This window comes from Accipiter gentilis, chromosome 30 (genome assembly GCF_929443795.1).
Source record: "Accipiter gentilis chromosome 30, bAccGen1.1, whole genome shotgun sequence".
In the NCBI taxonomy this organism is placed as follows: Eukaryota; Metazoa; Chordata; class Aves; order Accipitriformes; family Accipitridae; genus Astur; species Astur gentilis.
In genome coordinates this window covers 5,737,675-5,762,321 of record NC_064909.1, presented here as the reverse complement: position 1 = coordinate 5,762,321, position 24,647 = coordinate 5,737,675, and the positions used below count along the sequence as shown (strand labels likewise).

The 24,647-nt window shown below is 38.9% G+C and overlaps 2 protein-coding genes across 10 annotated transcripts in view; both read left to right on the top strand.

Moving 5' to 3' along the window:
- Positions 1-10,076, top strand: part of PPM1B (protein phosphatase, Mg2+/Mn2+ dependent 1B) — a 63,531-nt gene extending 53,455 nt beyond the window's left edge. For 6 of the 9 annotated variants that reach the window (XM_049833976.1, XM_049833972.1, XM_049833968.1 and 3 more), the window contains 2 exons: positions 377-434; positions 6,419-7,448. In XM_049833976.1, coding sequence (XP_049689933.1) covers positions 377-434; positions 6,419-6,724 — 364 coding nt within the window. In that variant the 3' untranslated portion in view covers positions 6,725-7,448. Of the gene's footprint in view, positions 1-376; positions 435-6,418; positions 7,449-8,241 lie in introns of those variants that run through there. The other 3 variants (XM_049833974.1, XM_049833973.1, XM_049833975.1) reach the window with 2 other exon arrangements.
- Positions 1-24,647, top strand: part of SLC3A1 (solute carrier family 3 member 1) — a 75,279-nt gene that overhangs the window by 37,164 nt on the left and 13,468 nt on the right. The window contains exons 2-3 of the mRNA XM_049833967.1: positions 21,816-22,303; positions 23,532-23,711. Of these exons, the coding sequence (XP_049689924.1) occupies positions 21,877-22,303; positions 23,532-23,711 (607 nt within the window). The 5' untranslated portion in view covers positions 21,816-21,876. The remainder of the gene's footprint in view (positions 1-21,815; positions 22,304-23,531; positions 23,712-24,647) is intronic.

The window sequence follows — 24,647 nt, the reverse complement described above, 5'->3', positions numbered from 1 at the left end:
AGAAATAAGGCAAGAAAACCAGCAAACTTCAAGAATTTTGTTACAATAAGCAAAATAGGTTTAGATGTTACTCTTGGCAAAATCTGACTATGCAGCTGGAACTTCTAAAGATGTAAAGAGGCAGACCATGAGGCATGTAAGGTAAGAAAATGTTTTGCCTTGCTTAGTCTTTACAAATCTTGACTTAATGCTAAATCCCCAAACATATTGGAAGTGAGTAAAGACACTGAGAGTGGGCTTCATCTCTTTAAGAGGCAGGTTAAAGGCAAAACATCTTAAACACTTAGAAATTATTACTGTGCTCAAACTTTAAGTTCTCAACATTTTGAAATAATTTTTTGTGTTTAATTTTTTAAAAAATTCTCTTTTTTTTTAGGCGTAATATTATTGAAGCTGTGTATAGTAGGCTGAATCCACACAGAGAGAATGAAGGGGTAAGTTCCCATTTTGTTCGCTAAACCTCATTGTTAATGAGAACATCAAAGTAGTGTCGTACATAAAGCAAAAGTGTACATCACTGCCAATAAAGTATTATAAACACAAAATACATATTGTAGCATACAGTTCATTTTGACCTTGTTTTGGATGGATCTGATGCAGAACTTTATCCTCAAAGACAGCAAACGGATACCCAGTTCTAAAAGACTTTTAAAACATCTTACTGGCTGCTGCTTTTTCAAACCTGTGAGGCAACAATGCAGAGGTATTCTAATTTATAGTTAATTATTGTAAAAAATTATGGTCAGCATATTCTTTACTTAACTAGCCCTTCTGTCCAGAAATAGAGGGGGCAAGTACACTTCCTATTGTCTTCTGTAAGTGAGGAAGACCTTGGTACACTGAATATAAAAGGTAACAAGACTAATATTGACTACTTTTTTAGAGTTTACATTGTCCTTAAATATCCCATGTCCAGTGGTCTAACGAAAGTGTAAAATGATTTTTTTACTTCATTTCTGATTTCTAAAATGGCTTACATTCTTCTGCCCAGTTCCTAGTAAGTTGAATTTTAAATAGTATGTTGAAATATGGTTTACTGTAACTTTAAACCTGATTATTAGGTGGTTGTTAATATTAGTATAAAGAGTAATAACTGGTGTTTGTATTAGTTGTGGTTAAGTTTTTTTTTTAAAAAAATTTTTGGGAAAACTGAAGAACTGATAAAAACATCATTGCTTGTACATATGTTGTCATTTCCTGTACAGTTCATGTGAACTAATCTGTGAAGGTACCATTCATACTCTAATAAATCCTTTGTCATATTTTTCTCTTCTGAGATGGCTACAAGGTACTCAGGTAGTCATTACACTGAATGGTGTTGGTGAGATGTCAACTTTTATTTTAAATACTTTGAAATGATCAATTGTGTGCCTTGAGATTGCGAATACGCAGTCTCACCACAATACTAATTGTGTTTTTCCCACTGTCATCTTCTCTTGCCTACCTATGTTTGTTTCATTTTCTTAAGTTAGAAAGCTTATGTAGGTGGAAGGGGCCACTATTCTGTTAGTGTAAATAGAGAAGACATCTCTAATTTTTTTATTTTTTAGTATTTGTTCCCTTTTTTAGTTTGACAGTGATACAGTATACATTTTTCACTTAACTTTCAGCAAATTGTGCAACAGTACCCCAAAACCAGCTAGGCAAAATCTTGCTCTTTTCAGCTTCTTTAGTCCTTCAGGAAACTCTGCACCTCTACCAGCCTGCTACTACTTTTTATATTTAGCCATAATTTTCTTCTTGCTTTTGATGTAAAGTTATTGGTGAAAGTGGTTTATTTGAAGATTACAGCTTAGTTTTTTTAAGTTGGTTGCTTTTTTTAAGGAAAAAAGGTTGTCTGATATTCTAGAAATATCATAAGCCGTAGTTGCATTTATGATGCATCTTTTCTAAGTCCAAATTTACTTTTCAGTAGCCATGCAAGCTTGCTGGAAGTCCTAACATATAGTACAGCATTCTTCTGTGTATTGGCAACTTCCAGGAAATTTTTGTACATCATTCATTATAATTTAATAAAATGGGGTAAATGAACTAGATATGCAAGTTAATTATAAAAGAGTATAGCTTTAACCCTTATTACCATTAATAGCTTTGACATTTATTGCCATTAGAATCACTGGATAGTTGTTTTGAGTCCTCTTAATTTGGCTTTTCCAGTAAGAAATGTGAGCAGTACGTTCCCGTCTACCTTGTAAACTTGGCCTTCTGTTGGTATTCAGTGCAAATCTCGATTATTATTTGGATGATGTGTTTTAAATACACCAGATTAACTTTTAGTTTGATCTTGTGGCAAGATGTCATTTGCCAGTCAGTACCTTTTCTTCTTTCCGTCCTAAGTGATTCTGACCCAGAGCAGTTTGAGAGGAGGATGCACCACTGGGTGAAGGATGCAATTCTTGTTTGCACTTTCCCAGCATGTAGGAGTTGTTATCTTACTGTCTTTTGCAGTGGATGAATTTAGTGGGCCTCATATCTGAAGTGATGAAAACATGACTTCCTTGCTAGTCTTACTTAGTTCCAGGTGTATATGTGGCGATCTCTCAGTCTTTTGAACTGAATACTCTACTGCACAGGGTGGGTAAAAGGGAAGGAAGCTGTTCAGTTACTCAACATCAGACTCCCCACGATGTCTACGCACTGTGATAATGTTGCTACACACCTCACATTTAAACAGGAAGCAAAGGTAGGAAGGAAACATACAGTACATCCCAGTGATGACATTTCCAAGTGAGACCAAAATCTAATAATGCCCCCGTTTAAACTAGTATGAAGCAAGAGTGGATCTTCATATGGAAAACTGAGCTGCAGACACTGATGCTGAGTCTGCAGAGTACGAAGGTACACTGACTTGTACTTGGGAATCTTTCTCCAGGTGTAGTTAACAGTGTACATCTGTCTGTTAGAGTGTGGGTGTAATGCAGAATACTGCTGTTACTAGCTGGAAAGTCTGCCTGTGGCAGTCATCTTCATCTGATGATTTTACATAAGGCTAGAACAAATTTTTTACCTTGACAAAATAATAGTGTCATTAATTGCTAAAATGTTAATGCACATGAGTAAAAATTTTGAAAGATGCCAAAGCCCACAAAAACAACCCAAACCAACCAGATTAACTTCTACAATTGAGAATGAGAATGTCTTCCTTCTAAACGGTCTACGTTTTAGCATTGAACAATTTAAACTAGTTACCCTGAGTTACTGTGAACTGCATCCTAATAGCTTGGCAAATAAGTTCTTAGAAAGTATATAAATTAAAACCAAGGCAGTAGCTTAGAAATTTTTTTTGTCATCCAAGCTAGTGATTGTAGAGTAACTTCTCCCAATTCTTCACATGTGCATTTTCTGAGAATCCTTAGCATATAGCCTAAATAAGGAGATGTTGTGTAGAGTGAGAGACTGAGGAGTGAAAGAGTCCTTACTACAGCAGTATTCAGAGATCACTAGTGTGGCTTCAGGTTATAGGAGTCATAAGTTTGGGGGTTTTTTTGTTGTTTGTTTTTTTGGTTTTGTTTTTTTTTTCTTTTAGGGCATCTCAGCAGAGTGCAGGTATTTTGTAAATCCAGGGCTGGAGAGAGCCCTGCATTGGGCTCACAAGGAACAACTTTGCCAGTATTTGAGCAGAGGGGCTTCTGCTATAAATGTTGTGCTTTATAAGCGTGAGTGAAGTAACAGAAATCTGTTACGTGTGGGGGCTTGGTGCTTTCAGAAGTTTAAAGGGAATTTAAAAGAACTTCTTCATAGCTAAATAGTTGTTACAGCTGTAATGGTAAAATACCACCAAGTTGTTCTAGTTAACATGTTAAAGTATTACTCTTTCTCTAATGGCTCAACTTCTTTGACCCTTTTTTTATGTGTATTCCGAAGACTAGGAGGCTACTATCCAATTAGGCTACTTGGGTGTATATGTATCCTTAAACACAAGGAACAATGTTGAAATTACAGTGTGTTAATAGTTCCAGTGGCAGTTCTTTAAAGCTATGTTTGAATATCTTGTTTGAAACCAATCATGTTCCTCTCTTGCTTTTACTAATACTATACTGTAGCACTTTGCAAAATCAAATCATATGTCATTAAGGCCTGCTACAGATAATTTAAAAAATTTAAATGGACAAAATTCTTATGCCCTTAAACATTGTAAATCCTGTCCCTAATACATAGTAGCCCCTTTTGTATACAAAACTTAACAGATTAGAACTTGTGTCAAAATTGAATGCTCATGTTAAATATAGCTAGCACAAATTTATTCTTGTTTTTTATGGTCAGTAGCCCTAAGTTTAATTAGAATATGACGGAAAAAAAATGCTAACTTGCGTAATAATCATAGTTTTCAGGGTCCTATTCTAGCCACACATCATTAGAGAGAAATCTGTGTTATAGTGTATATATAGTGTATAGTATAATAAAAGGGACAGTTTTTGTCCTGCTGTTTGCCTGTGGGGTTTCTTGTATGTTAGCACTGAGGGAGACAAGGGAAGCACTAAATAGCCTGTCATCAAACAGGGTGCAAAAGCAAAGCAGGATGTGAGTTTGAATATCAAACACTAACAGCACTGTTAAATCGACTTCTACTAGCATTGGAATTGTTTAGGAGTCTCAGGGCTGCTATTATATTGCTTATTGCTTTTACTCTTCAGCGTTGCATGGGAGCAAAAGTATTCACTTCATTCTGCCAAAAGAATTTTTAAAGTTCTGAATATTGTGAAATGTGGAGATTCAGAGTGTATGTTTGCTAACGTTAACCTTGGAGCAAAACTGATAGGGTGAAGGAACTATTGAATTTAGATGTTCTCTGAACTTTAAAAAAACTGGGATTCTTCAGCTATGCTGCTTTGTTTAATATTAGCTAGATAAATACAGAAGTAGTATTTTTTTTTTCAAAACCTAAGAAATAGGATACATCTGTAGCCTAATCTTGATGCCCTGAGTTTTCACTGACTTTGTGCTCATGAGGCATTAGAACAGTCCCATTTCATACACTGAAACTACCTCCTTTAACTTGCTTCTCCTCATGGGGCTCTTGAAGATCTATCTGAATATGAAAATGCTAGTACATGGGAGTCAAAACATCTCAAATGAAGACCAGCAAACCATACTAGAAGTATGTCTCTATGCAACAAATTAAGCTTAGAGGGATAGCTTTATATGCAGTAATGTTAATTTTTGTGGTAAAATTGTCCCCTTTTTAACTTAGACTGTGCTAACTGGTGCTTCTATTCCAGTAACATTACAGCATCCAAAATCAAAACCCAAGATATTGTCTTAATACTGCTGTTAGTCTTGTAAATGAGTGACTGCAACATTTGTAGTTTATGAAGCTTTTGGACTAGAGGACAATAAAATGAGGTCAACATGAGAACAAGGCAGTCTGGATTTTGCCTCTAATGTATTGCAAAATCTGCCAACTTCCACAGATACAGTCGCATTTGTCTAGCTTGATAACTTGCTAGATATTAATAATTTAAATGTACTATTCCCTTAAAGCAACAGTACTGCTCTAGCACTTAAAATACCTAGTAGCAGTGTCAGAGCACTGTAACAGATGTGCAAGACTATCACAAAAAAAACCCCCTACAAACACCCCAATTTTTTCAACTGAAGGCTTGTAGCCAAATAGGTGGTTTGCAGAGGAGACCTTCATTCCTTAATCAGTGCTTGTTACTCAGATCTTGTGCTGTAGATTTAGATTTGACTTTAAAGAACTGTTCTACCTGTTAATTTTTCTAGGCAATACACATCTGCCACAAATAGTGTCTTATGTTGTTCAAACACCACCACGCCTGGTGCTGATAAGTAGCTGCTTGTTTCTTTTACGGCAGCATCGTGCTTGCAAAAATCAGGGACTGTTTTCTAAAACATTCTGAGCATTTATTTTGATGTGATGCTTCAACTAAACTGCTAGCAGTAGAGTCCTCTATTCTCTAAGTTTTTCACAGAACTGTGTTGCTATTGGCTGTGCAGAAATTCGCAATTAAAAATGTTGACCTGATGGCTAAAGAAACTTAAATTTTCAAATTTTTCACTGACAGCTGACCAAAGTTCTGGGGATTATCAGCTATATTCATCAATAGACAGTTTGAATCAAGATGGGGTTAATTGAGAGGAGGTATCATGCTGACACTTGCTCAAAATAGAAAGAAATGATTAAAAATGCTGGTTTAATAGGTATAATTGCTTAAATTATTACATTGTATAAAATAGGCAAACATGGGTAATACTGTTAGAAGATGTATGTTGCTAATAAGGTGTTTTATATCCAAATAGAGCAAAGTTGATGTTTTCTCAATCAGAAAAAATGTTTTTGGGTTTTTTTGGCTTGTGTGTTTTTTGTTTTGTTTTGTTGTTGTTTTTTTTCTAATGTCGTTAGAAAATATTCTAGTTTAACTACTGATTTTTTTGGGGTCTTGAATCTTAAAAAAAGGACCCTGGCGAAGCCGAGGAAAGTGGAACGCAGGGAAAATTGGTGGAAGCACTCAGGCAAATGAGAATAAATCATAGGGGGAACTACCGCCACCTTCTGGAAGAGATGCTGACTAGTTACAGGCTAGCTAAGATGCAGGGAGAAGAGTGCACTGCTGAATCAGCTGCAGCATCTACTTCAGATACTCATGCTGGACCCAGTGACCCCGTACCAGACACCCACACAGAATCTGGGAATCACCTTGCTGAAATACAGAGCTCAAACGAAGATTCAGGGATGAATGAGATGAGTGATAAACAGACATAATGTTTTGCATAGTGGATTTAATGCTTTGCTTCACTTGGCCTATTTTCCTTTGTTTAGATCTCAATATTTGTCATGTCTATCCTAGAAGTCTGATTGTTTTTACTTTAGTTATTTGTACAGATTTGTTTATACAAAGCTCTTTTTTCCATAGAAGTTCAACTACTATGGTATATTATAGTAATTGCATCTTATGTTGCGTAGCAAGCCGTTAACTTCCCATTTGAGACTTTGAATTTTAAATCCTGTGACACCAACAATAGGTATCTAACATGATAATGCAAAAATAAATTTTAAAACTTTTTCTTTTAAGCCCGTTCTTAAATAATATTGATGGTCTATGTTTGCTAATTGTAAAGTAATTCACATCATAATTGTATCTTTTGTGCAAATGAATTGAATTATACCAATTCTTCACTCTTTTCCCCAGCATCATATATTGCATGTTTGTATTTGAATTGTGTATAGTTTATATTACCACTAAATTACAAAAGCTATTACTTTTTAGGTTGTCACTTACTCTTCGTGAAATATGTTGGATTTTTTCCAATTTAGATTGTATCCACTGTTCACCATAAATATTGATTTTTCTAGATGACTGTATTATTACTTTGCAGGTTGTAGTATAACACATATCCAGAAATTAACATGTACTTAGATTTAGTACCTAGTGTCAAGTTCTAAGGATTTGTGTTTAAGTGAAAATAAAGAATATGTTGTGGAATAATATCTGTATGTATATTGACTCTTTTAAGCAAGTAATAAACTTCCTTTGAAATGCTATCATTCTGACATGACTTGAAACTTTTCATAGCTTCTTATATTAACTTAATGATGTTCATTAGTTTCTACAAATACTTGAGTCATTTCTCAGGTTCGAGTTAAACATCAGCCATATAAATGAATAAACTGACTATTCTACTGAAGTTTACCTTCTACCAAATATTTTCCTTGTCTTCCGGTATACGACGCATGTATGCATGTGGATTTGGGTAGATCAGTAATAATACTGGAAATTTACAGTGACGGTAGCTAGTCTGCTAATAAGTTAAATCTGGATTTCTTCTCAGCGGTCAGTTCATAATACAACACTTGCACAAAAATTTCATTGTTCAAAATAGGTACAAATATCACTGCTTTAATGAAAAAGAACCCGCGGAAATGTCTTGAGGACCAGGAATACCTGAAGGGCTGAATTCCGTAGTATTTTACAGATTTATTTTTTGTAGTCCATAGATGTAGTATCTACGATTTAGTACAATTTTAGATAATACTTGTTTTTAAGCCTTTATGCAGTAATAGCTTTACTGGATTCATGTTTTTATAAAAGTAAAGTCCCTCATGAATTTGAGGAACAGAGAATGTTTTTGTGTGGAAGCGAGCAGGTATGGAAAAAAAGGAAAATATCATCTGTCTTATACTAGTATTCTACTTAATTATGCCACTGAAATCCAAAGTGCAACAAAATGTTTTCATTTGTATTGGTGAGTAGTAATATTTCTCCTCTTCTTTTCCTGTAGGGTGCTGGAGATCTAGAAGATCCGTGGTAGCCTTACAAATCTACTAAAATGCTTTTGATTCTGAAAGGGGGAAAAAAAACTTTAAAATCTGTTTTCTTCAATACAAGGGAAAAATTCTGGTGGATTTCCAACATTTTGTGAAATGGGCAGAAAGATATTAGAATTTTCCATCATTCGTTCATTTTTGTGTTTTCTGATATTGCCACTCTTAGCATTGCCTGTACTACAGTATTCTTACCAGCCTCAGGCATACTGATTACATCCGTAATGAACTTTGGCCCTAAAAGGAAGGAAGGAAGGAATGATTCTCTCAGCAGATGGATATATGTACCTGAGGTGCATGGGATTGTAGGTGTACTCTGAAGATATGCTATGGCTAAATGAAATGTGCAACACACAAGCATGAGAGAGTACAAGTAATTGTTTGAGACATTACTTATTTCACTTTACTGAGTTGGAAGGCTTTGCAGCTCTGTGGCTTGGAAGTAATTTCAATTGGGCAATACGCTATCAGATGTGTATTTTATTTTTTTTTAAATTTTCCAGTTTTACCTGTATTACCAGACCGTTAGGTTTCCCTGCGGTGTCCAAATTGTGATACTTTGCCTACTGCTTGCTTGAAGATAAGTGTATTTGGCAATAATATATGAAGATTCTAGGCATCTAAAAAACGTAAGAATTTTACGCATGTGTACAACACACCCTTAAACTCTTGCTAGAGAAAAATCTTTTAAAACCAAACTGATGAATTTATAGTTAGTAGTGACTTGCTTTGACATCTCTCACAGCTGCAGGTTTTTTTAAAAAATGCTGAAAATTTGCCTTTATTATAATGTAAATTGTGATTATTTTTTTGTTCTATATGTGGTTTTCTATAGTTTTTGATTTTTTTCAGCTTAAGATAACAGACAGAAGTCTTGTGTAATATGGGTATAATTTTTAATTGTTTGCATTATTTTCAAAGTTCAAATTATCACTTTGAGATTACTATAAATACACTTAAAATTATCTATTTTAAATTAAGGAAATATTAGAGATATTTTCATGGGTTCAATGACCTTTCATTTTATAAGTAATGGGCATGGTACAGAGTGGCTGTCATGTAAGGTACTTGAAGATTCTTAGTTTAATTCTATTTTTGCAATAACCTTGACTTTTTTTCTGACTTCTTTGAGTTGTGCATGTAATGAGTCCAGTAAATGCTGAAAATGGGGAAGAGTAAAGTATTTATCTAAAATAAAAGCTATTGGGGAGGGGAAACAATGAATGTATCCATCTGTACATGATTTACATGCTGTGGATGCCTTGTAAACATTTTCCTATTTGTTTAAACTGTGTTTCAGCGAGGATGTAATTGCCCTTGTGTGTAGTTTTAAGCTAATGACAGTCATCAACTGGTTTTGTGTGAAATGGAATTCATGGTATTTTTCTGTAACTTTATCCCCATGGTGAGTCTGTAACAACCACATGCTCTTTCATACTGGTGCGGAAGGCCAGCTTTCCCAATCATTTTGATTCACTGTGTACCTGATTTTTTTTGGTCTAGAGAGGATTATTGCCACAGTATATTTTATTTATTCATTAGATTTTAGCCTTGTAAGTTAAAGTGTTCTAAATGATGATGTTAACAGGTATTTGTCCCTTTAATGGTTTTTTTGGGGGGTTGTTAAAAGATAGGGAATGAAGAATGCAAAATGGTTTATTGTTCAGACTGTCCGCTCTGGTCCAACCCTGTACTGATAGTACCTTCCCAGTATGATATTGTGATGTTTCATACAATACAGTGAACATAACCAACTTGTTATCTTCAATAAAGGATTGCTAAAACAGTGTAATATGCTGTATATTTTCTTGAAAAGAATTTATCAAGAAGATGCTAGTCTTCTATATAAAAAGACAACCAAATAGGATTTATGAGGGGTTTCTTGGTGATGGATTTGTGTTTGTTCTCTAGCAAATGTGGCTCTGTCACAATAAGCTGGAAGTCTCGAAGTGGGCTTCTCTGTGGGAGAAAGAATAGTACAAACAACATTTAGAGCTCATAGGGCTAATCCATCCCAAGTTCAGCTGGAATAAATCTTATTCCAGCTATGGGACAGCGTTCATTTAAAGTCTAAAAATTCAGATTAAACTTGACTTTTTAGTCAACTCATTTCTTGAAGTTCCTTAAAGATCTGAGGTTAGACCTATAAAGTTTTACTTTTGTACAGTGTTTATAGAAATTTCTCTAAGGTTAATGCTCTCATGTTAAAACTTTTTACTTCAATTCTAATACCTTCTTCCACTGGTAAGAGTTGTTGTACTCCACAGGCTCCAGTCCTATGAAAGCTTACATGTGTGGGTTTTTTACATCATATGGATAGTCTCCCTGAAATAAAAGGATTTATGCTTTTATTATATACAAGTGAAGCATGCACATAGGTTTTTTTCAAAGAGAAGGACCATAGCTTGCAAAGCTACAATGCAAAGACATCTTTTTTTTTCCCCTCTAGATTAGTACTGCTTTCTGTTCTGGATTCTGAATTCTAATCATGGTTTTAGTTTAGTCAAAATACTGTTCAGATTTCAGCAGCCTGGGGAAAAACCCCATGCTTGTTGACTTCGTATTCTTAGTGTGAGAAGTCTGACTGTTTGATAAAATTTGTTCATGTATTTGCCTTTTCAATTTTAACATTTATTTTAAAATTATGTTCTCTTAAATATATTGCCACCTGTTAACGAACATAAAGATATTTCGGCAGAATGTTGAGAGTGGGGAGTGTATCTTCCACCTCAGGTCTTTCTGACATGTCAAATTCAGCTTGATTCTTTTCTTCTCATCATTTTTATGACTTTTCCTGTATCAGAGACAAAGTAGTCCATGTCAGTTCTCAAATCTGCTCTGATAATCTTGAGCAAAATAAAGACTTGTTTTTAACTGATCCTCATTAACATGTTAAATGGAGTTAGAGAATAAAGAAATGGATGCAAATATAAGTGGTGTCATCCTGACCTCCTTAAAAGGCTCATATGAGAGGTTAACTACAATGAGAGTCTTGTCTTAATAGATTGGATCTTCACGTGCTTATTTGAGGTTACGCAAACCTTTGCAGGACTTGGCGAAAGGATCCAAACTTTTCATGGCCCTTATGTGAATCTGATGCTGATGTTGCTAATTAGGTGAAGGAGTTAAAAACAAACAAATTGTACACTCAAAATGGGTAAGATGTCAACTTTTTTTAATGCATTGCAGCCTAGCTATTAGTGGCTACCTAGCTTCTTGGTATCATGTATAAAGTGAAGTTTAAGTCAGCCACTTGATCTGTGAGCAGTCTTACACTGTCAGCTATAATCACCAGCTTAAATCTTAAAAAGTAAAATTAGTCCCAGAAAACCAGTCTTTTTTTTTTTTTGGCACTTTAAAGGTTCATAGTGGAAAAACAATAGGAAATTGAACTTAGTTATAGCATTGAACCAAGCTTTAGTGGGCAATTTTTTCTTTTGGAAGATGAGGCAAAAAAACCAGGGCTGCCTAACTTTAGGTATCAGGTGTATTCTGGCAGAAAGGCCACAGTGCCAAGCAGTTTTTAATCTGTCAGCTAATTTGGGTTTTGTTGGGCTAAAAAGCAAACTTCAGATCTAAGGATTGTCTACTGAAGACATGTTGCTTTTAGCTCTTTATAGTTGTTTTTAGCTCTGAAATAAAAATTAAGTCAGAAGGAGGTGGCTCCACTGGTGCAGGTGAGGAACTACATGGGATGCTCCCAGAGATGAAGGCAATTTGACAAAACCACAAGAAAGTACACAAGTCACTGAACTTTTGCAGTATAATCAAGGTAAGTATGTGGTTTATGCAGCTGAAACTCCACCTCAGGTCTCGTGTGTCTTTGTAACGCCTTTCTCTCTGTGCCAATCTGATCTTGTCTGGCTCATGTTTATTTGGACTGCTGTTGTACAGATCTGACTTGGCTATGCTTTGCTTGTACCATTTTGTATTCCTACCTAGCTGCTTCTCTGTTAATCAAAAGACAAGTAGCTTTTTCATTTTAGCATGGCTGTGCCTCCTGTCTGCGTTTAGCTCACTGCTTGAGGTCATCTCTCATTTCCATCATTTCCTTTGTTACATGTTTAATTGGTGCTGCTGTGCTTTGCTCTTGCTCTTTTTACATCTGAAAGGTCATGTTACCCCAAATACCTTATCTTTACTTCTTCAAAAACCATCTTAAAGCTCTCCTTTGCTGTGATGCCTGGATTTAAAGACTGATTTGGATTATTGAGAACTTTTTTCTCCATTGATGAGTACTTCCTGCTTCTGTCCTTGGCTGTCCTTAGTTATCTATATGCAGCTTGATTAGGAATTCCCAACAGAAAAAGCTTTGCTGTACTGTTGCTGTGATTAGCGACTGTGAATTAACATCAACTAATGGTTGCATCAGCACCTGTTTTTAAAACTTGCCAAAGACTGATAAGGATTCGAGTCATGAGAGTGGGCTTCAGTAGGAGAAAAAAACCAGACATTCTCTATCAGTTTGGTAATCTTTCCCTGAAAGCAGTTGCTCTTCCTAGTAAAGGAAGAAAAACACTGTGTAATAGGAAGATGCATTCTGAAGACCTGTGGCAACTAATGGAAACAGTGTTGTTGGAAATAATTTTTCCTGTTTTGTCAAATCTGTTTTGGAAAGGACCGTTACCCTGGGTTTCTGCTTTCTCAGACTTTGGGAATTCAAGGTGAGTTGTCGGAAAGTTTGAGGCTAGGTTGTAATAGTGTTTGGTGTTCTAAGGACTCTGCCTTTGACCTTTAAAAAGTTGGAAACAATCCAACTGAGTCCGCTCATTAAGATTTTGGAAGTCAATCTGGTCTGTAAATATAGAAATACTGATATTTTTTTTTTCTGGCCTTTTTCAGGCAGCTTCTGGATTCTGTTGGCTAGTTATGGGATGTTTTCAAACAAGTATTTTTCAGAGAACTTCTCTGCAAAGTTATGTCCGAAAATGACCAAATGGGATCTGCTTTTATAACTTTGAAAGAGCTGCAAAGCTTAAGTGAAGGAAATTGGACAGAAAATCATAGAATGAAAATTCTGTGTCTTGTCAGATAGAACACTATTTTCAGGAGTTAGTGTACAGAACTTAGAAAGGGTACCCAAAAATGTTTGGGTATGTTCTATTCATTGCAAGAGTATTTCTCCTTAAAAATCTGAACTGCCATTTTAAAGAATGTGCTAAAAGAGAAGCTGGTGAAAACACACCTCTCCACACTGATGTATTTTAACCACTTTGGGGTGGGGGGCTGAACATGTAGTTTCGTAAATGTCCTACATTTAGAAGTTAGTTGGAAACTGAAGTAAATGCATACATGTTAAAGTCTGATTGCATTAATGAAAAGATATTTCCCTTTATTTTTGTAAGGAAACTTCTTAACACCATTCCCATCAAATTCATTCTGTGAATATCATTTCTGTTTTGGCAGGTTACTCACATGCAAAAAGATGGATGTCTGCTTAATCTTGGACAAATAATCTACGGTATTTAATTTGTTGCTCTTAGGAGAAACTGGGGAATGTGTTCTGAGATATATTTTTTTTGATCCTTTATCCAATGGTCAGCTTCAGTTCATAAACACATCTAAGTTTAAAGGTGCAATATGGATTTTGGCCTTGGTATGTAAAGTGGATGTGTTTTTCTAGTGTGTTTAAAATAATGATAATAATCATGTCTCAGTTTGGGGAGCAGAGAATGTGTGAAATCAAACCAAAAGATGTTCTCCAGCTCTCCCAAATCTGCATTTAATTTGGAAGGTTATAATTGTAGGAAATACTCTGCTAATGCAAACAATATGAGAAGAGATTAGAAGTATGGTGCTTTACAACAAACCCTCAGTCTCTACTTTTGGTCACGGACACCTTTTTTCATCATACTGGGTGAGAAATTTTTAAATGGTGAAGTATATTTTACGTTCATCTCTTCACTCCTACTTACCTTAAAAACATTTAGCAAGTTCCATGCTGTTGCTTCAGAGATTACAGTTATTGCATTTAAATTCCCACTCAACTTATTAGAGGGGAAAAAATGCAGAGATCCAAGTTTGTGAGTAATTGTGGCAACTCTTTTTTTTACATGCAGTTATTCTATTTCAAGTGCTGCTTCTGTGAACTAAATGAAAACAAAAGTTATATCTTGTAGATGTAACTTCTAATATGGTCTTAGTAGCCCCTATGCTTTGAACTGCATTAAATAAAAGCTTTTGGATGAAATTAAGGAAACGGAGAAAAAATTTACAAAATGGGTATTGTTATGACTGACTTAAAGATGTTGTACACCTGTCTTTGTACACCTGTCTTTCTATTCAGCCTTCAGTACTCAAATATTTGGAAGATGTTGTTAAAATACAAACTCGTTTTGCTCTGAGTGGATTAGAGTCTCACTGTACTCAGTACTACGGAGTCCTAGACAGCATGGCAGAGCTAAAAGCATGAGAATTATAAGAGAGTGCTTCATATAATGGACAGACACCTGCTTTAATTCTCCTTGGGGCAGGGGGAATGGGTATGTGTGATAGTTGTCACTCCACTACTTGAATGATTGGGGGGAGTGCGGGGCGGGATTTAAATGCACTGTGTGAATACTTGCTGAATGTGGGATTATGTTTTTCTCTGGTTCACCAGTATAAACAAGCTAAGTGCCTGAAACTGTTACACAGATATGTAATGTGATATATGCTAGCTGAAGAGCCCACACAGTTCAGTGGACTCATTAAATTCCAAATAGAAAGCCTGGTATTCGCTGCAGGCAACGCTTTCTTCACCTTTCACCAAGCAACGTTTTCACCCTCCTAACTGGATCCTTGAATGCCAAGTGATTCTGAAACAAAACTTGGTTTAGGTGGTGTTTAGAGGTGAGTACTTAGAATTAGTTTTTAGCAGTACTAACTTAAGGAAAGTAAGGATTGTCTTCAATTTCAGTCTTTGTATGTTCAGGTGAATACAAAATTTGAGATTAAGTTCTGCTACCTATGTCCACGCTGAATGGTACATATATCTTTGGAAGTGGCTTCTTAGAGTTGTGAAATGTTTCCTTGATGCAGAGGTCTAGTTTGTGCTGGCCAGAGAGCCCCTTCCTTGAATATAGAACCTTGCATGTACCAGCTCTTGCTGTGGAGCATTGCTGGGTCAGTCCACCTGAATCAGGGAATTGGGTTTGGGTTGTGTGTTTTTTACAGAAGTCTGTACTTCCAATTCTTTGGTTTCACTCCCAGTGTTCACATTGATTTTTACACACTCTTGTGTTCCTGTTGCTGGACTGTTATGGTCCAATGTGGAATCAATGAACTATTGGTCACAAACAGCCATTGTAAAGCCTTGGGATGCAATTGAGTACTACAGAGTGAAGCTTTCTGTACAGAGACCGGGGACTTCTGATCTGAACACCAAGTCACTCCTGAGTTTCTAGCCATCAAAACTTCAGCAGTGCTCTTTCAGGGTTTAACACTATGCTGAACATTCCCAGCTCATACAAGGGTAAAATCAAGGTCTGGTTCTTTCACTGGCAAAGGTTTTAAAGACTAGGCTGGAAAAGAAAATTCTTTGAAAGTTGTCATTCTCTAGGACAGAATTGTGGACGAATGGATGAATGCTGTGAAGGGAAGAGTGGTAATAATGTAAACTGAGAAGGGTGCAGTTATGTGAGTGAGCTCCATCCTGGAGAGGTAACAAACCTGGAGTTTACTTTTTCTATGGATGCACGACAGTATAGTGTTTGACCCTCTGTAGGGGAGGGTATCCAAAAGGAGTCAACTCTGCGTTCTTGCAGCTATGATACCAGCAAGAATTAGAGAATAACTGTTTTCATTAAAAATAGTGGGAGAAGCTAGCCATGCTGATCACCCATGGGAGGCAGGGGCTAGGTACCTCCTTCCCCTGAAACCTACCCCTGAAATGTCACGTGGGCCAAGCAGTAGCTAATTACAGCTTTTATAATGCCATTAACTTCTAATCACATAGTCCATTAGTGGACTAAGACTATTAAAAAAATAACAAAAAACCTCACCAAAGCACGTCATGGCATCCCATGCAATTACATTTTGCCACCTCCTAGGACTTCAGACTGCTGGTTGATGGCAGAAACCTCTCGCACGCTCAGGGATGCCCAGGATAAAAGCCACTGCATCAGAAACTTGTTCCTTGAGAGCATCTCTCTCAATAGCTGCCCTCCATGCCAAGGAAGGGCTTTCTTAGTCCTGAATGAAACGTAGCTTTAAAGGTCAGACTATCCATCAATCTTGTGGGAGCCACCGAGGAAAAACTGCCAGCCATAGTGTTTGCCTCTTTATATGGGTGTAAAACTGGCCCTGATTCTGTAAATAATGAGTTTTTATTTAGAGGTGAAGTGCATTATGTCAGACCAGTTCCAGTGGTAACAAACCATTTAATGAAAAAACATTAAGCAAGAGAACTTCTTAACAATAAACATCTTCCTATACTTAGCGCATTAGGGTGCTTAATCACCCCTCTGTATGGTTTTCAGTGTAATTTCTATGGTATCGAGTAACTGGCAAGCTACTTGGCATTTGTATAGCATCAAACAGCAGACTACTTATTCAGCCAGTGCATCTAAATAATTACATATAAGAAATACTTGTGGAAATTAACTCCTCGATCTTACAGAAATAACCATGGCAATCTGTGTGGAGATAGCAGCTATTACTGCCCACATACTGATTCGTTTTGTTTCCATATCTAACACTGAGGTAAACAGTAACTGGCACAGAATATGAAGTGTTTTCTTTACTATTTAATATTTTTCAGTCGATTCTGCTAACGCAGTTGCGCTGGCTAGTTACTCCTGCTAAACTATAAAATTGCTCAGGAGGGTACCATTTCAGAATTGCTTGAGAGCAAGCCAGAAGCATAATTCCTGCATACATAAAATGTATTTTAAAAGGAAAAAGTTAAAGCTCAGTGGGAATTGTTGGTGATCTGCCTCTCTTAAGATGAGGTTTACAGTTTCCCTTTATCAAATAATTTTAAGGCGAGCAACTCCTCAAGAGAAGGAGAGAAAAAAAATAGGTCTAGAATAAAAACAAAATACCTGTGTGGTTTTATTTTTAGTCTAATAGGAAAAGCATATAGGAGGGGGTACCAGATTCTCAGGCTTGTTCTGCAGGGTCTGTGGTAGTTGATTGTCCCAACCTATTTTAAGCTCCTTGGCTGTATTTTCCCTCCAGGTTTTCTAGAAGAATTTTTAGTATTCAAGGTCCAGGTGTCCAGCCTAAGCGTACCTGTGCTCCACTGGTACCTGCTGTGCTTCAGCTCTTCTTACGTAGCAACGGGGAGTTGATATGAAATACCATGGAAGTCTGACTGTAAACAGGGTCAGTCTAACTCTAAAAACCGTATGTTTACCAAGACAGCTACTTCGTAGTTTCTAGGATGGTTTATGTTCTGGTTTAACCTTAAAATAAAGTGTGTGTCCCTATCTTTGCGTGCCCTGTAGCCACTGGAGGAGGGTTGAGGTAGTGCACACAGATTCATCATCTATGCGTGGCCTCTGGCTCCTGCATGCTGCGTTTATCTACCACAGCAGCATAATCCTCCTTTTTCAGCTGGATGCTTGGCAATTAAGATGTGATCTGTCCTACCTAAAGTACAAGTAAGCCTTTACCGTTTACTTGGGGATCACATTAGGACAAGAGGGGCTCTTCTGAAGACACAGTTCCCGCACAGGAGGGTTTGCAGAGCAGGCGTTGGCTGTTGTGCTCCTGCAAGGTGCTTGAATAAGGGGAAAGTAACAGTTCCCAAACCACATGCACGGAGAGCCGGGGCAGCTTCTGACTACTGAAATACTAAATTGGCCTTTATCAGTTGTAAGAAGTACGCATAGGGAGGGTAATTTCCCTAGATCTCTAGATCGAGTGCACGTGTCCATGGAGGCAATTGCCACCTCTAAGTTTACTGGCTTAAAGATAAAGGTGAGGGCTGAAATACCTGGAACCAGAGTTTCAACAGTGTTTTGGGTAGTAGCGATGTAGTACTTCGGTGAAGTGGGGTTAGGTCCCTGATCCGGATTCATGCGTGATTGGGGGTAAGCTGTTAACAGAATTTAAACCCTCTCCTTGTCTTTGGTTCCAGCAGCATTTGTGGGTGTGAGACTTAACTGCGTGCTACTCCCAGAAGTGAAATGATGGGACTTTCTCTAAGGGACGGGTAGGAATTTACTAAAACAAATGCGAGACACGAAGGCTATGATTTGACTGAAGAGCTGCTCTGGCAAGTGGTTGTACTTTTGTGTCCTGGCCCCTCTCCCCGCCTCCCCTCTCTTTCTCCTCTCTGTGTGGGCTGGCTGAAGCATTGGTGTGGTCTCATGGGGACCAGGTGGACTAGGAGTAGAAGTCTTTGAAGAATGAAATTGGGTTTTTTTCCAGCCAAATTTTTCCCAATCCAATTTGCTGCACAGCTGCTTAAATACTTCACCTGGCACATGGCAGGGGGCAATGCAAGGCAGGAACAAGCAGTCAGGGGTAAGAGTTGATTAAATTAACGCTAAATGCTGGTGAATTAGACGCAAAACTGCAACTTCAGTCATGGTCATGTAGCATTGCCTATTGAGCAGCTATTTTTTATGATAAATTACATGTCTGTGTCCCAGTGATGTGCCAGAGAAGTCTTCTGGGACTTGCACAAGTGCTGATCCATGTCTTGAGTATGTATATGCTCCGACACCCACGTACTCTCATTGTATGCCCATGCTGCAAACTGGTAAATGCGAAGGTCCTCAAAACTCGGGCTGTGTTCTTTAAAAGAGATGCTGACTGTCATTTGAGGCAAGTTGTGCAGGGTTGTATTGGGTGCACATGGCAAGGTTTTGGTAGCGGGGGGGGCTACAGGGGTGACTTCTGTGAGAAGCTGCTAGAAGCTTCCCCTGTGTCCAACAGAGCCAATGCCAGACAGCTCCAAGATGGACCCGCCGCTGGCCAAGGCCGAGCCCATCAGCGATGGTGGTAGCGCCTTTGGGACAACATATTTAAGAAGGAAAAAAAGTTGCAAGGGGCACAGAAATGGCAGCCGGAGGGATGAGTGAGAACATGTAAGAGCAACAACCCTGCAGACCCCCAGGTCAGTGAAGAAGGAGGGGGAGGAGATGCTCCAGGCACCGGAGCAGAGATTCCCCTGCAGCCCGTGGGGAAGACCCTGGTGAGGCAGGCTGTCCCCCTGCAGCCCACGGAGGTCCACGGTGGAGCAGATCTCCACCTGCAGCCTGAGGAGGACCCCACGCCAGAGCAGGTGGATGCCCAAAGGAGGCTGTGACCCCATGGGAACCCCGCGCTGGAGCAGGTTTTCTGGCAGGACTTGTGACCCTGTGAGGGACCCACGCTGGAGCAGTCTGTGCCTGAAGGACTGCACGCTGTGGAAAGGACCCATGCTGGAGCAGTTTGTGAAGAACTGCAGCCCGTGGGAAGGACCCCGTGCTGGAGATGTTCGTGGAGGACTGTCTCCCGTGGGTGGGACCCCACGCTGGAGCAGGAGAAGAGAGTGAGGAGTCCTCCCCCCGAGGAGGAAGGAGCGGCAGAGACAACTTGTGGTGAACTGACCCCAACCCCCATTCCCTGTCCCCTTTGCTGCTTGGGGGGACGTGGTAGAGAAAATCAGGAGTGAAGCTGTGCCCAGGAAGAAGGGAGGGGTGGGGGGAAGGTGTTTTAAGATTTAGTTTTTATTTCTCATTATCCTACTCTGATTTGATTGGTAATAAAGTAAGTTAATTTTCCCCAAGTTGAGTCTGGTTTGTCTATGACAGTAATTGGTGAGTGATCTCTCCCTGTCCTTATCTTGACCCATGAGCCTTTCGTTGTATTTTCTCTCCCCTGTCCAGCTGAGGAGGGGGAGTGATGGAGCGGCTTTGGTGGGTACCTGGTGTCCAGCCAGGATGAACCCACCACAACAATGCAGTCACGGTGTGCTACCAAGCAAACCAACAGTGTGGCTGGCCTTGGCTCTGCAGGCTTATGTGTCAGGTGTGACGTTACAGAGAGAAACAGAAAAAGGAAAATGAAGCACTGAAATCTTATTCAGGTGTCACTGTTAACACTTTGTTGTTTTGTCATGGAGTTGTCTTTTAGCACGAGTACATCCTTTTATTTTTTACAAATGCAGGAAGGTTGTTCCCAGTTCCCATTAGCCTGGTAGGAAAAACTTGGAATGAGCCTGTCTGGAAACTTTTACAACTCTACTGATACGATGCTATGAAGAGTCATTAGATGGGAGCCTCTTTCAAATAATTTCCCACTTTTGAATTTTCTGGCAATACTGCATTACAGACGCTGAAACTACTGCCATTATCTCAAATTACTCTGGCAACTACCTGACCCTGCACAGGCTGAAGTTGCTGCCGGGCACTGCTTTGAGTAAGGGGAAGAAAAGTATTAAATCTGTCAGAGAAGAAGACATTGGTTTAGCTTAGCTACTGCAGCAGTAACACATTTTGGAATCATTTGAATATTGCATGCTAGATTTTTTCAGTCACTAGTTTATAAACTTCTCTCATTGTTTTCAGCAAACATAGTAAATACTTTTTTGAGGCCCAAACCAACCTTTTCTCCTCTGCAGTTGCCCCCCCTGACCTATGGTCATGGGCAGGTGTTTGCTTATACGTGTGATAAGGCAGTTCCATGGCAAATGTATATTGCTTTGTGTTTCCTTTGGTATGCTTGGGCGGAGGGCGCTGGCTGGAGGGTATGTCTTGGTGGATGTGGGCTTGCTGGCTTCAGGGCAGCTGGGGCTTAGGTCATGCAGGTGTGTAAATCTGTGCATGCTTGTGCAGACTTTGGACGATGCTTTTCCCTGGCTTGAGTAGTATAAAGGGGGGAAAAGAGAGAAAAGGGAAAGGTTGCTTGCTTGTAAACAAATTTAAAAAAAATTAACAGCGGGTAGTGGGTTTTTGTCTTGAGTCTTCCTTGTGCCTGTGTAGAGGTATCCTGTCCTGACCCGGGGATAGCTCTGGGTGTAGCAACCTGTCACATGCTGTGAATTGCAGGATCGGTATGTGCTTAATCGTTACTGCTTAAGAGTTGTGGGTGGGCTGGGTTGGGTTAGTTGTGTGTGTGGGGGGGGTTGTTTTTCTAAGCTGTGAGAAACAAAGCACAACTGGCCTTTGTATTTTTTCTTCTTAGTTTGTATTTTTGCTTTGGGGCCAGAAGTTGTCAATACCTCATCCTCTTGATGTCCATATTTAAATTACTCATTAATGCTCACACTGCTTCAGGCAGGGGAGACCATGACCAGTCTGGAAAGCTGCATATTTACTAAATCTTTTAGTGGTAAAACCCCCCAGATTTTCCCCTGCTATCAAGAGGAGGAGAACTTTGGTGTACCAGAGAGAGCAACGGTAAACACAACTCTGCTTGGCTGGTATGAGCAATAGGCTTACCTCCCTGGAAGACTGCGCTTTCTTGTAGCATTTTGTTATCTTGCTAAAGATGCCTATTATGTGGAAGAGCAGGAGCACTTTGCCCTTTTTGTCTCTTTTTGAACTTTGACTAGTTGGTCAGGATTGATCATAAACCCAGATGCTAATGATGCTGCTTCTCATTTCACTGAACAAAGGTGTGTTGGCAACACTTCCTTGCTGTGGCAGGAGTCTCCAGGACAAGACCCATGAAGTAAAATGGTTGAGGAGGAAGCTAAGAGCTTACCTATGGAGCTGAGTGAGAAGGGAGGTGTGGAGAACAACGGATTTGTTCATAATGAGGCTTTTGATGACAAGGAGATGGATACCAGTAGCCAAGAAGAAATGCCAAAACCACATGTTGTTGATGTGGACCCAGCGGCTATGGAGGAGCTGCTGTTGAAGCCCTATGCGGGGATGCCAAAAGAAGTCTTGCTGAAGTTCTCCAGCCAAGCCCGGTACAGAGTCACCAGGGAGATTCTCTTCTGGCTTATAATTGCCGCTGCTGTTGTGCTTGTGTGCACTACAATAGCGATTATTGCTCTCTCTCCAAAGTGCCTTGACTGGTGGCAGGCTAGTCCTATGTATCAGATCTATCCTCGTTCCTTCAAGGACAGCAACATGGATGGGAATGGGGATCTGAAAGGTGGGTGGAATTTCCATTCTTGGTATGTGTAAAGCTGTGTGGCAGTTGTATGTGTATGTATGTGTGTGTGTATATATATATAAAGGGGAAAAAAAAAAATCATCATACAGTCCAACAGAGAAAGCCACCCTAATGGAGAAGGGAAGAAAAGGTGTCTGACTAATCATTAATGGCAATTTACATTGTCATGAATAAATTTAGCAGTTGCTTGTTCAAGTTGCTAAGTCTAAGCCTGGAGTTAGAATGGGTCTTTAGAGGTGGGGCTGAGAGCGGGCAGCAGCACAGTTGCAATCAGAGTAAAGTATCTCCACAAAACTGAGGTCAGTCAGGAGGATGGATGGTGCTGAGCACTTTGTTCTGTTATATTGGCTGCCTTTCCACAAGGAAAACTGAGGAAAAATAAAACTGACAAAGAGAAGAGAAAGATGTGTTACTCTTTGTTCTGTCCATCGTCTAAAAGTTTTTGAGCTCTTATGAATGCATTGGGAAGGGGTTCCTGATACCAAGACACACAGTGTCACTTATCAGTAGCTTAGCTGAGACTTTGTTTCAGAAAGGGAAGGCTCAACACTGTAATGGACAATAAATTTCTAAACAAGAAGCGCAAGCTATAATGTACTCTGCTGGCAAGTGAAGAGAAGAAACTGTTTCTGTAGTTGCATGCCAGTTGCAACATGTCAGAAAGAAAGGAAAGTCTTGAGTTTAAAAATACTAGAGGAGGCTGGAGTTGAGGTGTTCTTACAGAAAACAACAGGAAAACCCTTTAAGAGACTTTTTGTAAAGTAGGGAAAACCTGGGATCTTTGCACTAAAATTGTGCTTCCCTTTGGGTGGTCTGAGGATTAATTGACGTTCTTTGAAATGGGAAAGCAGTGCTGTTGCTGCGTTTCAACAAAATATAAGACCTTGTTTTCAAGAGTGAGTGTTAAATTTAGTAAATGAAATTGTAAACGTTTTTATAATACAGAATAGAAATTTGGTTTGATCTGATTTTTTTTAAATTCCTGTTTTACCTTTACCTTGTAAAAGTGGCTTTGAACGGTTTCCATTCTGTCATCTCATGCCATCCCTGAAGAAATGTCAAGATTGCCCTGCTATGTGAGATCAGTGACAATGGGATGGTTATGTATCAAAGGGACCTGTGCGCCATCTTTGAGCCCATGGCAAACTTATTTCAACAAAAGCATTTTGTCTTTTCTAAACAGATGATGCCCTTTTCTTTTAAATAGGTATCCAAGAAAAACTGGACCATATCATATATTTGAATATAAAAACCATCTGGATCACCTCTTTCTATAAGTCCCCCTTGAAAGACCTTGGATATGGAGCTGAAGACTTCTATGATATTGATCCTATGTTTGGATCAATGAGTGATTTTGAGAATCTGCTTGCAGCCATACATGACAGAGGTAAGCTGCAACTCCGTGCAAAATAACTATTAAAAAGACGCTTACTCATATTACTACAGGTGTACTTTGTAGCACTAGGTAATGATGCAAGATTTCAGTTTGTGCGTCTGGCAATTCCCCCATGGTGGGGTTGAGCAGGAGCAGATGGAGGTGCCAGTGAAGGGTATGCGTTAGCTCCACAGCAACACAAGCCCTGTGATGCTGTTTCCCACCCTTGGCTGCTGGGGTAGTGCTGGGAGTGGGACCAAAGGTGTGGGGAGCTACAACAGCAGCATTTGGCTGCTGTACGTTCTCTGAAAGGCATGGTCCCCTACAAGGGTGTTTGTGGGTGGGGGGCTCCCTTGTGCATATGATACTGAAAAGCCGGTTGAAGAAACTCTCAAAGACTCGTTTTGGAGTTTTAGAAAGCAGGCATTCTTTATTGCAGCGCTGGATCCACAGGGGTTAATTCCAGCTAGCGTGCATGCCACAGCTTCAGCACAAACAGGTTATATGGAGTAACAATTACATATTAATCAGACTAGTATACATACACATAAAAATTATTGTAACTGATTATCATAGTACTGCCTACATCTAATCATGCACAATGAAGAATTCGTCTGAGTTGAAGGGCTGCTTTGATGACCGCCAACCCATTTGAGGTTGTTGGCCGTCCTTGAAGTCTTTGTTCTTGTCCTTGTTCTTTGATCTTGAAGCTTAACGCAGTTTCAATCACATGTGGTCAGTTTCAACATTGTTCTCATCTAGTGTACAGGAACATCTAGTCATAAGAGCAAAGAACTGCAAAACTTATGAGTAACTACCTCTGCTAGTTAATTGCTTGGCTATACTATTGTCTTTTCTTTCAATCATACTGTTAGTATAAGATTTCTAATAACTATTTACCAAATCTCACTTTTACAGTCATCTAGCAGCAAACCAGTTTCCACGGCT